Below are 11,732 nucleotides of genomic sequence, written 5' to 3' on the forward strand. Positions count from 1 at the left end.
AGAAGATCATCAATACCATTTATATTTTAGTGATACTGTCTCTTTATGCCAGTTCAAATTATACAACTCTACAATAAACAGACTGTTTGTGATACACATGAAAAGAGGAGTCATATCAAAATCCTTCAGTGTCTTCAATAAAGTTCAGATCATGGATTCCTGTTTATTTAAACACTTCCTCTCCCACTGTTCCTCAGACTGCTTCAGCCAGATCTTTAAACCCCCAGACACATGAAAGTATCTGTCCTCCTCCTTCTTTCACTTTGGGATGAAATGATAAACTTGACAGTTTTTTTTTTCATTTTGATGTATTTATTTATGATTCAGAGAAAAGTTTCCCTTTGAGACACAATGCACTTTACAAAGCAGCAATAAATGAACTTGGAACATGAAGCACTGCTGCTGCATATAAAAGTGCTGAATATTCATTTCACTGAAGAACTGAGTGGACCATTGTTCATGGAAATCTTTCTTTCTTGCTCTGCTCTTTGTTCCCAAGTCAGTTTTTTAGCTGATGCTCACTGCTTCTTTTCCTGAGGAATGTGTCTTCTCCTTAGAGACCAACTAGCTGATATATAGGTCAGTTGTGTCGTCAGAAAACACGCTGTCAGATACACAAGCAGCATCACAAGACAAATAATGACTGATCCGCTTCATCTCTGTGCCATTTTCTCATGACCTTACAACTCCAATTCGTGTCATATTTAAGGCTTTTTTAAACTCCTTCAGGGAATTAATTTGACCCCTCATGTTCCAACATAAGATCTCTCATTGTCACAGAAATCTGTATGATGCTTACCAGGAGGACAATTTTTTTAATTTCTTTTCTTTGGCTTCTTTTACAACCCAAAGTTCAAAAAGGGTTGTACAGCTGTGTAAAAGGAAAATAGAAATAGAATGCAATGACAAATCTCATGAGAAATATTTTAATCACAATATAAGATTAAAAAAAAAAAAGAACATTTAATTTAAAAGACATTTAAAAGACATTTTACAATTTCCTGAAAAATATTCCTTCATCTTAAATTTGATGGCAGCAACACATCTCAGCAGGGCCATGTTTGCATCCTTTCTTCTTTCAACAGCATTCATAAACATCTAAGAACTGTGGAGACCAGTTGCTGGACCCTTTGGAGAATAATGTCCAAATCTTGCTTGATGTAGGATTCCTGGCTCATCTTTGTTGTATTTTGAGTTTCATGACGTGCCCATTTAAATTGGTAAAATTGACCAAAAAAAAGTCCAACACACTTTTTTTTACTTCAAAGCCATGGTCTGTAATGATTTAATCATGCCATCAACTATGTTCTATTGTAAATACAATTTTGGTTTATGAGACTTGCAGTTCATTCCACATTGTTTTTATCAACATTTTACACAGCTTACCAGCTTTTTTGGAACTGGGGTTGTAGCTGCTTGCAAGGCAGGAAGGCAACACTGAGGTTTTGTATGTGGAAGCAAAACAAGTTACAACCTCACTAAACTGACTAAACTGTGGCCTCCTCTCACAATGGTAAATACTACTCCTCCTAAAATTTGTGTTTTGTTTTTTGACCTGATTTGCTGTACACTGTGTAAAAAGAATTGTATGGCTAAAATCTGCTCACATATATTGATTTGTTGTGTGGTTATCATTTAAATCTGCGAGCGTACAAAATAAACATTGATTGGGGAGTGTTGTGGATTCAGATATTTAAAGCTGTAATGCTCTCAGTTTTTTTTTTATATTTGTTGATGTTGTTGTTCTCCACTGGTCTATGTTACTAATGTATGGACATTTGGTTAAATTTGGTTTCTGTGTGTTTAAATGCATGAACGATAGTAGAGATTAGCATTAGTAAGAATTTTAGATAAAAAGTGGATAAAAAGGAAGAAAATACCTCTAACACAATCACTTAGTGAATGATGTTTCCAGAATATTAGTGTAATGTAATCTGATGTCTGTAAAATGATGGAAAGATTACTTTTGTGAGGTGTGTGCTCAGGTTATACATACAGTATTCTGCTGATAAATGTCAACACTATGCAGAGGTGGACTGTTCAGCATCCTGCTGCTGCTGCTGCTGATCAAATACACTGGGCTGCTGTCACATGTCACACGTAACGCACTCTCTGGTACACACACACGGTGAACGTGACTGTACTGAATAAGCAGCTACCAGCCAGGCTGCAAAGTGACAGCTGCACTGCTAACAGAATTATCTACTCCATCAGGTACTGAGTGTGTGGAAAAAGATCTGTATCTGACTATGTGCCATGTTGGTGTTTGTGGCAAATGTACCCAAAAAGAAAAAGAAAGAAGAATACAAGAAAAAACACCTCTCCAAACATGAATCTGCCATTTCATTTATTCAGAGATTCCAGGCTAGTTGATGCTCCTCTGCATTTTCCATAACTGACGCAATAACTGTTGAAGTTAGTGGCAGCTAAACTTGCAGTCTGCATCAGTTATGAAATACATGCAGTCTTAACGCAATAACTGTACCTTCAATGTGATGTAGCACAGATAGATGTATCATTTTATGAAAGAGATATATACTTAAAGCTCTTTACTTGCAGTAAATACTGGGGGAAATATTTAGCTGCAGGAAAAAATAAAGTTGAGTTCTGAGTAACAACATGTCTTGGTGATTTTGCTCCTTATTTAAATTTATGAGTGTCTTTTCACTTTAATTCTTATCTTTCTTGCTGTTTCATGCTGATCCCCCTCATTTCTGTGCAGCATGACAAATAGAAGTCAAGAAACATTGATATTACAGCGATGAAATGTCTAAACCAGGGCAGTGCATTGTTGATATAATGATTATCTATGACATCAATTATTTGTGATGAATATGGAATTTTCTGATGCTCTGACAAACAACTTAAGTATCTTCGTGGTTTAAGATGAGCATTCACACATATATGTCGCTTCTCCCTTGAGTAAGTGTGAAGAAATGCTAAATTTTCAGTACACATACGTGACAGTGTCAGTCACATTAAACAGGTCACCAGCAGCTTTGCAAAATCACACAGGCTCAGAGACACTAAAATGTTCTGTACACATCCCGATTTGGGGTCCATTTCACCTTCATTCTGCATTGTTGAGATCAAGGGGGAAAAGAGAGTGAATCTCAACCCAGATCAGGATCTTCTGGGATTTCATTCCACTCTGGGTTGTGGGATTCAGTAGTCAGGTCCTTCCTTTTTCAGGTTTTTGTAGTCTGTGGTAATGGCCACAAACTGTTTGAAAAGTGGAAACAGATCAAGTTTAATAGAGACTGGATGCTGAAAAGAAATAATGCAAACTACTACTACCACATATGTGTGATGCATTACCTTGTACTGGTACGTGGGGTCCAGTTTATTCCATGGTTCAGGGTTCTCAGTCTTGTTCCAGCTAAACATACAAGCAAAAACGGCAAAAAAAAATTGTGGCATGTCAGGCTCCCTGAAATCTTATATTAATGAATCAAACTTCCTGCAAAAGCTGTATTTCTTCCTAGTTTTTGCAATTAGACATTTACATTTAGATTAGATTTTGAAATCAAAGTAAAATTACTGTTAGAAGAATGTCGACCAAAGTTGCAAAAACAAGGTAATTGTTGATCAGCCGTTTCTATGTGCAAGGTGGCACATTTATTAAAAACCGGAGAAAAAATATGTTACTAGATTCTTAACTGATTCACTTGAAGCAGCTCGGGATGCAGGTTTTACTGTCAGTGATACAGATCACATGTTTACTGCATATTATCAAAGACAACAATGAGAGTTTAAGGTTCTTACGTCACATGGGGTCCTCTGGCCAACCGGATAAGATATAGAGATGCTCCACCCATCCCCATGCAGATAAAGAAGAATTGGGGGATGAGCTGAAGAGAGACAGAGATGACCAAAAGATTAAGATTGTTTATTGTTTATAACACAGAGAACTGTGCAAAAGTCTTGAGCTAGCGAGTCAACCAGAACAAACTCTTCTGTATGGTTATCTGCTATCAACTATAAAATCCGGGGAATCACTGTACTCACTTATGAAAAAGAGTAAAAAATGTCCTTCTTTTGAATCATTCTTCACCAATTTTGTCAGAAAATAAAGACCTTATTTAGTTTCTTTGTGTGTACAGTTCAAAGCTGCTGTGAAAGAGGTTATCCGGGCAGCCGACCAACAGCAGCTCTGAGGATCAGTTAGTGGCCTGCTTCTGCTCCATCACCTTCTATCAACCCGTTGAACCTGCTGAGTAAGACTTCAGAGTGCAGTCCCTGAAAATAACTATTCTGAGGTACTTTAATGTTTTTCTTGCTGGGGGGGTTCAGTTGCCCTGCACATTGGATTTTCCTGGCCATGGAAGACATGTTTGCTAAAGTAATATTTTCTATATTTTCTCTGAGGATTTGAAAGACACCTCTCCCTTTGCTACACGTTTTCAACTTTCCATAAGTTTGTCTTTGTTATTGTCTATCTTTGACAATAACATGTCTGCAACATTTATTTATACTGCAGCAATATAACATCCCATTGAGGATTTATAAACTATCATTGAAATGAATTAAACTTTTGTGTTTAATTCTTTTACAACTCTTGTGAAGTTGTTTTAGGATCATTTGATCGTTTTAATGTTGGAAATCCTCTCTACAGCCAAACATCTTTTCATTCTCATCTTTTCATTTGGATGTACAAACGTGCATTAATAACACCATTTCTAAAAGTGATCTACCCCTTGTCTCAAACCAAAAAAATGCGCTGCTAAGTCTCATGTATCTGTGAAGGATATTCAATCATTCAGATCAAAGTAGTTCTTAATAAACTAGAGTTATTTTTTGGCTCTTGGAGACTCTCTTTGAGAGGCTTTCTCAGTCCTAAACTGTCTTGTAGTCACATGCATTGAACTTCTTTTGAGGTCATTAGCAACTTAAGGCGACGGAGGTCATTTGTGCTGTTGATCCACACATCCATCCTATGAGTCAAGGTGCGAACGATAAAACTGACAGGGTAGGGTTGTGAGGACTGCACTGTATGCTGCTGATAGCTGCTGGACGCTGCAGTCCTCATTTAGTGGTGGTTTTTCCAGATAAGATAGATGACTTCCGTCATTTTTCCTTTTAAATCATCTATATTCTCTATCAAGAATGTAAACTGCCCACACTGGGTAATAGTGCGGGCAATCTCTACAAAGTAGGAAGTGGAAAGAATCAGGAGTCCTCCTCTATCTAAAGGATATGGGGCACTACTTTAAAGACAGGAGTGTACACATGCTTGTTGATTAACACAGCACCGCCTATCTTCCACATACACAAGAAAGACCATCTTAATACAATCGAAATCCATCCATCCACCATCAGGTTAGGGTGACCCCAACAACTCAAATGATGGCCAGAGAGGTCGATGACCCATAGAACGACTAAGCAATTCTAAAGGTGCTGAAGGCCCCACAAGAGGTTAAATATATGACTCCCTGCGTGATGAGAGTTTAAACATCTTTAAGAACCAAAGAGAAGTCTTGCAGATTCTTAAGGACACTCTGGGTTTCTAAACACAGTTTCACCAAAATATAATCCTGTGAAATTTTTCTTTTTTTGAACACTCTCTCTGTAAAACAGACTTCTTGTACTTTCGCTCCAACTGCCTGAGCATTCACCGAAACACCAGTTTTCACAGATAATCCTTGTGTTGAGTTAAAAACACCTACCTGTCTGGTTTTGAAGAAAAGTCACGTGAATTATTAATTGATCCTCATGTTGTACCTCCTAATCACTGTTTCAACTTATGCTCAGTAGCCTGCTGGTGCTTTTGTGCCCCCTCCCATTTTTATGAACTCACAGATGCCTGATGAAGATTGATTAGTGACCATCACTTGTAAACTACTTTTTATGTGGCATTTAAGTGAGCCAGTTTTATCTAGTATTTCTTTGAGTTTCAGACACCTAGAGAAGGATTGTGGGCAGAGTATCAATCTGTATGACTGTGACTTTAAAGACTGTCTGTCTCTCACCATCTCTCTGGCCTTCAATCTATCTGACCAATTATCCATTCATCTGTCTGACTTTCTGTCTTTCCTCAAACTTTCGGACTCTGACCGCCCGTCTCTCTCTGTCTGCTGTAACTTGATGAAGGAACTTTGACAAGTCTCAATGGGATTGACTCCCTGCAGCTTCTCTTGCTCTTTCTTACTGTCTGTCTCTCAGCTTGTCTGTCTGTCAGAATGATAGACCATACTAAGGAGCTCTGGTAGAGTCTGGTTGGGATTTCCTCCCTGCAGCTTCTCCCTCTCACTCTAGGGAGGCCAGTGACAAGAAGTTAAAATTCCATCACTCCTCTCTGTGACAGCAGAGCTGGTTAAAAATGCAGAAATAATTCCCTCCCCTGTGGGGAAAATTCATATGGTTAAACATATTCTACTCCAACACCTCATTTCCTAACTGATTAGATTTTGTCAGTTAAGAGTTTGGGGGTTGTTAGGAGGCATTGAAGTGTTATTAAAGTCTTAAGCTGCTCTCAGTTTGGCTTGATTTCAAAACGAGCCACTGGAGCAACTTAACTGACTGAAGCAGGGCGGAGATAAGATTAGATGAGACAAAATTAGACTTCTGATCATGTCTTCTTCTTTGACCCATTAATTAACAAGCATCTTACAAGCACTGCTGGGAATCATTAAGACTGGCTGCGTTAAGGGACAACAACTTAATGCACAGCCAACTGTATATATATATATATATATATATATATATATATGGTAAATTCTCTATTGTGGTATTTTCTCAAGACTTGTACAGCAAATCAGTAACGCAATCTTGATGTGACTGTTCTGTATAAGCAATAATGCCCCTGTAGTTGTGATAAACTAAACCTGAAATCTAATCTGATTTTAGGAGCCTAACGTGGAATGCCATGCTGCTTGAGACAAATTGTATGTCAAACGAAAAAAAATAACAAAAATAACCATAATATGGTTTATCTTTAATCATCTTCTTTACTATTACAGACATCAGAAGTTTCTGGAGGCTGATTCTTTTCACTGAAACACATTTGAATCAATTTCACATGAATACATTTCTTCTATTTTGAAATAAGAAAAATCAGTAAACTACCCAAAGCAAATACATTGCTGACATCCTTATAAAAGATTATTTTTTTCAAAAATACTGAAAAAACAGTTTTCAAAACTTTAAACAAACAGGAAAAAAAGTTTACTTACGCCAGGATGCTTCTTGGCATGTTCTACTGCTGTCCGAAACATCAGTGCTCCACTTTATAGAAAAATATGCTCAGTGGATGAAATGAAATTATTCAGTCTTTGTTCCAGGCCTTCGTTATCAACAACCACAAGCTGCCGTGCACCGACAGGATTTAGACCTGTTGCTCTCTGCATGTGGAGAAAGGAGGCATAGAAAGGGGGAGGAGGAGAAGGAGGAGGAGGACAAAAGAGGTCATTTACATCTAATTACAGCTCCTGCTGCTCACTTGCTGGGTGATTACATTGTGCTGGACACTGTGTAACTTTTACATTTGAAGGGTTCATCCTTGTGAATGCTCTTTGACATCCAGAGATAGCTAATGCTCTTACTGAGATGTTCAGTTGCAAGAAGTTCAGGAGGCTACTGCAGAGAACTCAGAGGTGGTTTCTCCACCATTTATTTCACTTTGTTTGTGGTCTTTTGGGAGCTGGGTGGAGGAAATGAAGAAGCATACAAACTCAGTGTCCTTTTAAGGGCCAGAGGGGAATATCTGTGGTTATGGACTATTATCAGTTACACAAAGTGATGACCAACATGTTAATAAGGCTTCCTGACTAATTTTTTCTGTGACCATCTCTAATAAACTACTGTAATATCAATTGTTGTGGTGTATGAATCTCTCTCAACCCCCAAAAGTGATTAAAATGAAAACCACAACCATCAAAAAGAAAGGGGGAGATGACCAAAATACAGAGTGCTCATCAAAAGCTAACTTCCCTTTATGTTTCATGGTCCAGTGTCTCTGATTTATTGCAAACCAGTTTAATTGGATGTAAAAACAAATACAATCAAATTTGGCACATAATAGCTTCTCTTTCAACTTCAGAGATGAAAATCATCCCGGCCCATTACGTCCCTGCCACCCCAGATGTCTGTTCTGGACAATAAAGCAGAACTGTTAGCCACATGAGGATTATTCTAGGAAATAGGTGTTCATTCATTTTATGAATGAGTGTCACAGAAATTCAATTTTCAAAGAGTCATCAGATATTAAATTACACAGACAGCATACACATGTGCTTCTAATGAAAACGGTGATCTTTTACAGAACAGAAAGTTTTGAGAGGAGCAGAAATTCATTTCAACAACATTATAACCTTCAACACAAACTGTCTACAGATGATAACAGCTCTCATGGACAAGACTTTAGTTACTGATGCTAAAGTGTAATGTTGTCGTGTGCAAAAGAAGGTACAGCCTCTTTTAATATTTTATATTAATAATGTTTTATCAGAACACAAAAATATTAATCTGGTCCTCACCACCATTTAAGATTATCTAAAGTCAACCTCAAATGAACACGAACACATAACAAAAAGCAAACCAGAAAGTAGAAGCATGTTGTGATAAACTAAGTCCAGCCTTACTGCTTCCATAGAAATTATAAAGTCAAATAACAACTAGGTGCTGCCAATCAAATGCACTTTATTAATTTATCACAAGTACATGTGAGTGCCTCTGTTAAAGCAGAAGTTTTGTCAGTTTGCAGATCTGGAGCATTCAGGTGTGTGTTGACACAATGCCAAGATGGAAAGACATCAACGATAACCTTAAAGAAGCAGCTGTTGTTGTTGGAAGAGTTATAAGGCCTTTTCTCTCATCCTATAATCCATCATTCTACAGTGATTATTCACAAGTGGACATTGAAGTGAGTTAACAATTTTCCCAGGAGTGGTTGTTCAAGAAAGTTTACCCTAAGTGCAATGCTCAGAGAAATTAAAAACAAACTTGAGAATTACATTTTAGTCTCTACATGTTAAATGTTAAAACTCATGACAGCACAATTAGAAAAAGTGAAAAAGTTTGGCTTGTTTGGAAGCGTTTCAGGAGGAAGCCTGAACATGGCAGCACAGCTAAGGTTGGCAAATTTGCATCTGGACAAACTGTCAGATGTCCTTTGACAGATTGGACAAAATGGAGATGTTTTGGTCATAATGCACAGCACCACGTATGAAGAAAACCAAACACAGCATATCAGCACAAACTCCTCATATCAGCTGTCAACCACGGTGTTGGAGGGCTGATAATTTGGGCTTGTTTTGCAGCCACTAGACAACTTGCGGTCAGTGAGTCCACCTTGAACTCCTCTGTATACCAAAGTATTCCGGAGTCAAATTTGAGGCCATCTGTCTGACAGCTAATGCTTGGCTGAAACTGGGTCAAACAGCAGGACACTAATTTCCCTTCATGGGACAAGAAATTGAAATTGAAATTGAAATTGAAATTGAAATTGAAATTGAAATTGAAATTATTCCAAACACAGCAGCAAATCTACAACAGAATGAATGAAAAATAATAGAAAAAAGGTGTTGCAATGGTCAAAGTCCAGACTTCAACCTGGTTGAAATGCTCTGGTGGGACCTTAAGAGAGCTGTGCATAAACTGTGCTGAGCTGTAAACCTCAATGAACTGAAGCAATGCTGTAAAAAAGAGTGGGCCAAAATTAATTCACAACGATGCGATGCAGAGAAAATTATTACTTAATATATAATTATATATGTATATATAATTTATTTCTCTATTTTTTTTTATTTCTGATATGTAAAACCTGATATTTGTGTGTTTTGTAAAGCTGATAAAAGCTTTCTTTTTCAAAAATGCTCCAACATGGAAATGTGACCAAATCAACCATTGACAAACACTAACACTGGGGGATGGGGTGTGCATGTCTTTGAGATCTTTTCCAGTTTAAACACTGACCAGTAGTCCTCAAAGACTGGTCCAAATGTGCCAAACCTTAATTTCTGGAATGCTGGTTGGGTTAAGCAGTGAGTTTTGAATTGGATAGAATTAGTAAGTCCACAATAAATGGAGGTCAACCCAATGTCCAAGGAAAAAAAGCAAGCTTGGATGTGTTTTTGCTTGTATTGTATAAGGAACGTCATGGTTAGACATCCGCAAATGCAGCCTATATTTGATTACTTTCATTTTAATTATAACTTTAAACTTAGTTAAAAGTTAGAATCAAGTTAGGAGAGAATTAATCTCAGGTTAAGGTTTGATCAAGTTAAGGGTTAAGGAGGCACTGGTCATGGATAAATTGACAGCAGTTATATCAATTACACTTTCCCTGAAGTAATGGAAATACTCACCAGAAAGTCCAAAAATTGGACTATTAATAATAACAGTCTGATTATATTTAACCAGCTGTTTTATGGTGACTGATTCTACCTTTCCAGAGTGAAGCACTGTTCATGTCGTTGCCTTGACAGATGGCTCTGGGTTTGTCTCTGGGTTCAAACCATTCCAGTAGTGACAGGTTTCACTGTGGTAAGAAAGTATTAAAACATCTGAAAACTTCAAAATGTGCTCCTGCAGCACAGTCAACTTTCAGCAATTAAATCATATAATGCTGCAAGACTTGGGGGGGTGCTATTGTTTCACAGTACTGCCTGGAACATATTGCAAATATTGGTGGAACACCAGAGAGGCGGATTATGCTGCTGGGAAAATTTAACTCTTTATGTTACTTTGAGTAAGCTGCTTTTACTGTAGAGACTTTTATTATTGGAGTATGTTTTTTTCTCAGAATGAATGCTTCGTATGCTCTGTTATGGCAACTGTTAAAGAAGGAGTATGACACAGACTTGAGTGCAAATGCATTAACAGGAATATCAAATAAAGGAATGCCAAAGGAAGCATTAACTGGCAGTTGTAAAGCAGCTCATCATAAACCATCCATGCTCTCCATCCAAACAGGAAATATCAGCCCTGTAAGGGTCATTCAGCTCATAATGTTGACGTCCTGTTCATTTATGAGCCTGTTGCTGGGAAGAACAGAAAGTTCCTTTGGTTGGATGGCTGCCAATCTTTCTGCTGAAGACAAACATTTTGATAGTTTACTAAAATCCAGCTTAGGAAGGAAAGACTGATTTTATACATAAATTATGTTCTTTTTATATATATTTTTCATTATTAGAATGGAAAAGTGGTATTTTAGTAGAAGTATTAGAAATGTTAGCTGTTAGAGATTAAAAAACAACAACAAAAACAATGCAGTGTAATGATAAAACAAACAACTGTGCAGTAGTTTCAATGTATTCTATTCTTCTCATAATCGCAATCATTTGTGGGAAGTTAATTGTTTTAGCACAATAAACTCAAGATTTACCAGGAAATCATTATACATTGTAGGTGTAAGATACAACCGTACATCCACCCACCTTTCATGTCAGCAGTACTCGTCTAAAATGTTGTCCCAGACTGAAGTATTAGGCTTGGTTACTTTGGCCTATAACTTCTATAACAAAGCCAAGAGGACAACCTGCTGAAAGGGGTATTTTATACATATATAACGCTCTCTGTGCTAGTGTGGATGGTCCTGCTTTACATGTGGTTTATTTAAAATGTACAACAGTGACAAAATAAGACTGTCCTGCCATTTAAAAATATAAATATAAAAAGTATCTGTCACACCTCCAATTTTTCCTCTCCTCCGCCACATGTCTGGTTGACGTGAGTTTAGCCTCCTGCTCCTGCTGACCTACAACAGCTCACAAATAAATCCTCCAAATTGGACA

The 11,732-nt window shown here is 37.5% G+C and overlaps 1 protein-coding gene across 1 annotated transcript; it reads right to left on the minus strand.

The window, feature by feature from the left end:
• Window positions 1-1,702: 1,702 nt before the first annotated feature.
• On the minus strand, window positions 1,703-7,364 carry LOC140272097 (NADH dehydrogenase [ubiquinone] 1 alpha subcomplex subunit 4-like 2). Its single transcript, XM_072367434.1, has 4 exons — window positions 7,173-7,364; window positions 3,766-3,851; window positions 3,319-3,379; window positions 1,703-3,222 (listed from the first exon to the last, which is right to left on the minus strand). The coding sequence occupies exons 1-4, from the start codon at window positions 7,212-7,214 to the stop codon at window positions 3,166-3,168; spliced, it is 246 nt and encodes an 81-aa protein (XP_072223535.1). The 5' UTR covers window positions 7,215-7,364; the 3' UTR covers window positions 1,703-3,165.
• Between the last annotated feature and the right edge of the window lie 4,368 nt (window positions 7,365-11,732).

Source organism: Leuresthes tenuis, unplaced genomic scaffold (assembly GCF_036924035.1).
Source record: "Leuresthes tenuis unplaced genomic scaffold, fLeuTen1.0.hap1 SCAF_16, whole genome shotgun sequence".
Classification (NCBI taxonomy): Eukaryota; Metazoa; Chordata; class Actinopteri; order Atheriniformes; family Atherinopsidae; genus Leuresthes; species Leuresthes tenuis.

What these genes read in the sequence shown, in the direction of transcription:
- LOC140272097 (XM_072367434.1), bottom strand. Translation starts at nt 7,214, where the DNA reads ATGTTTCGGACAGCAGTAGAACATGCCAAGAAGCATCCTGGC. An exon ending in GCCAGAGGACCCCATGTGAC is followed by an intron (nt 3,380 to 3,765) that starts GTAAGAACCTTA and finishes TTGTATGTTTAG; the next exon opens with CTGGAACAAGACTGAGAACC. An exon ending in ACCCCACGTACCAGTACAAG is followed by an intron (nt 3,223 to 3,318) that starts GTAATGCATCAC and finishes CTTTTCAAACAG; the next exon opens with TTTGTGGCCATTACCACAGA.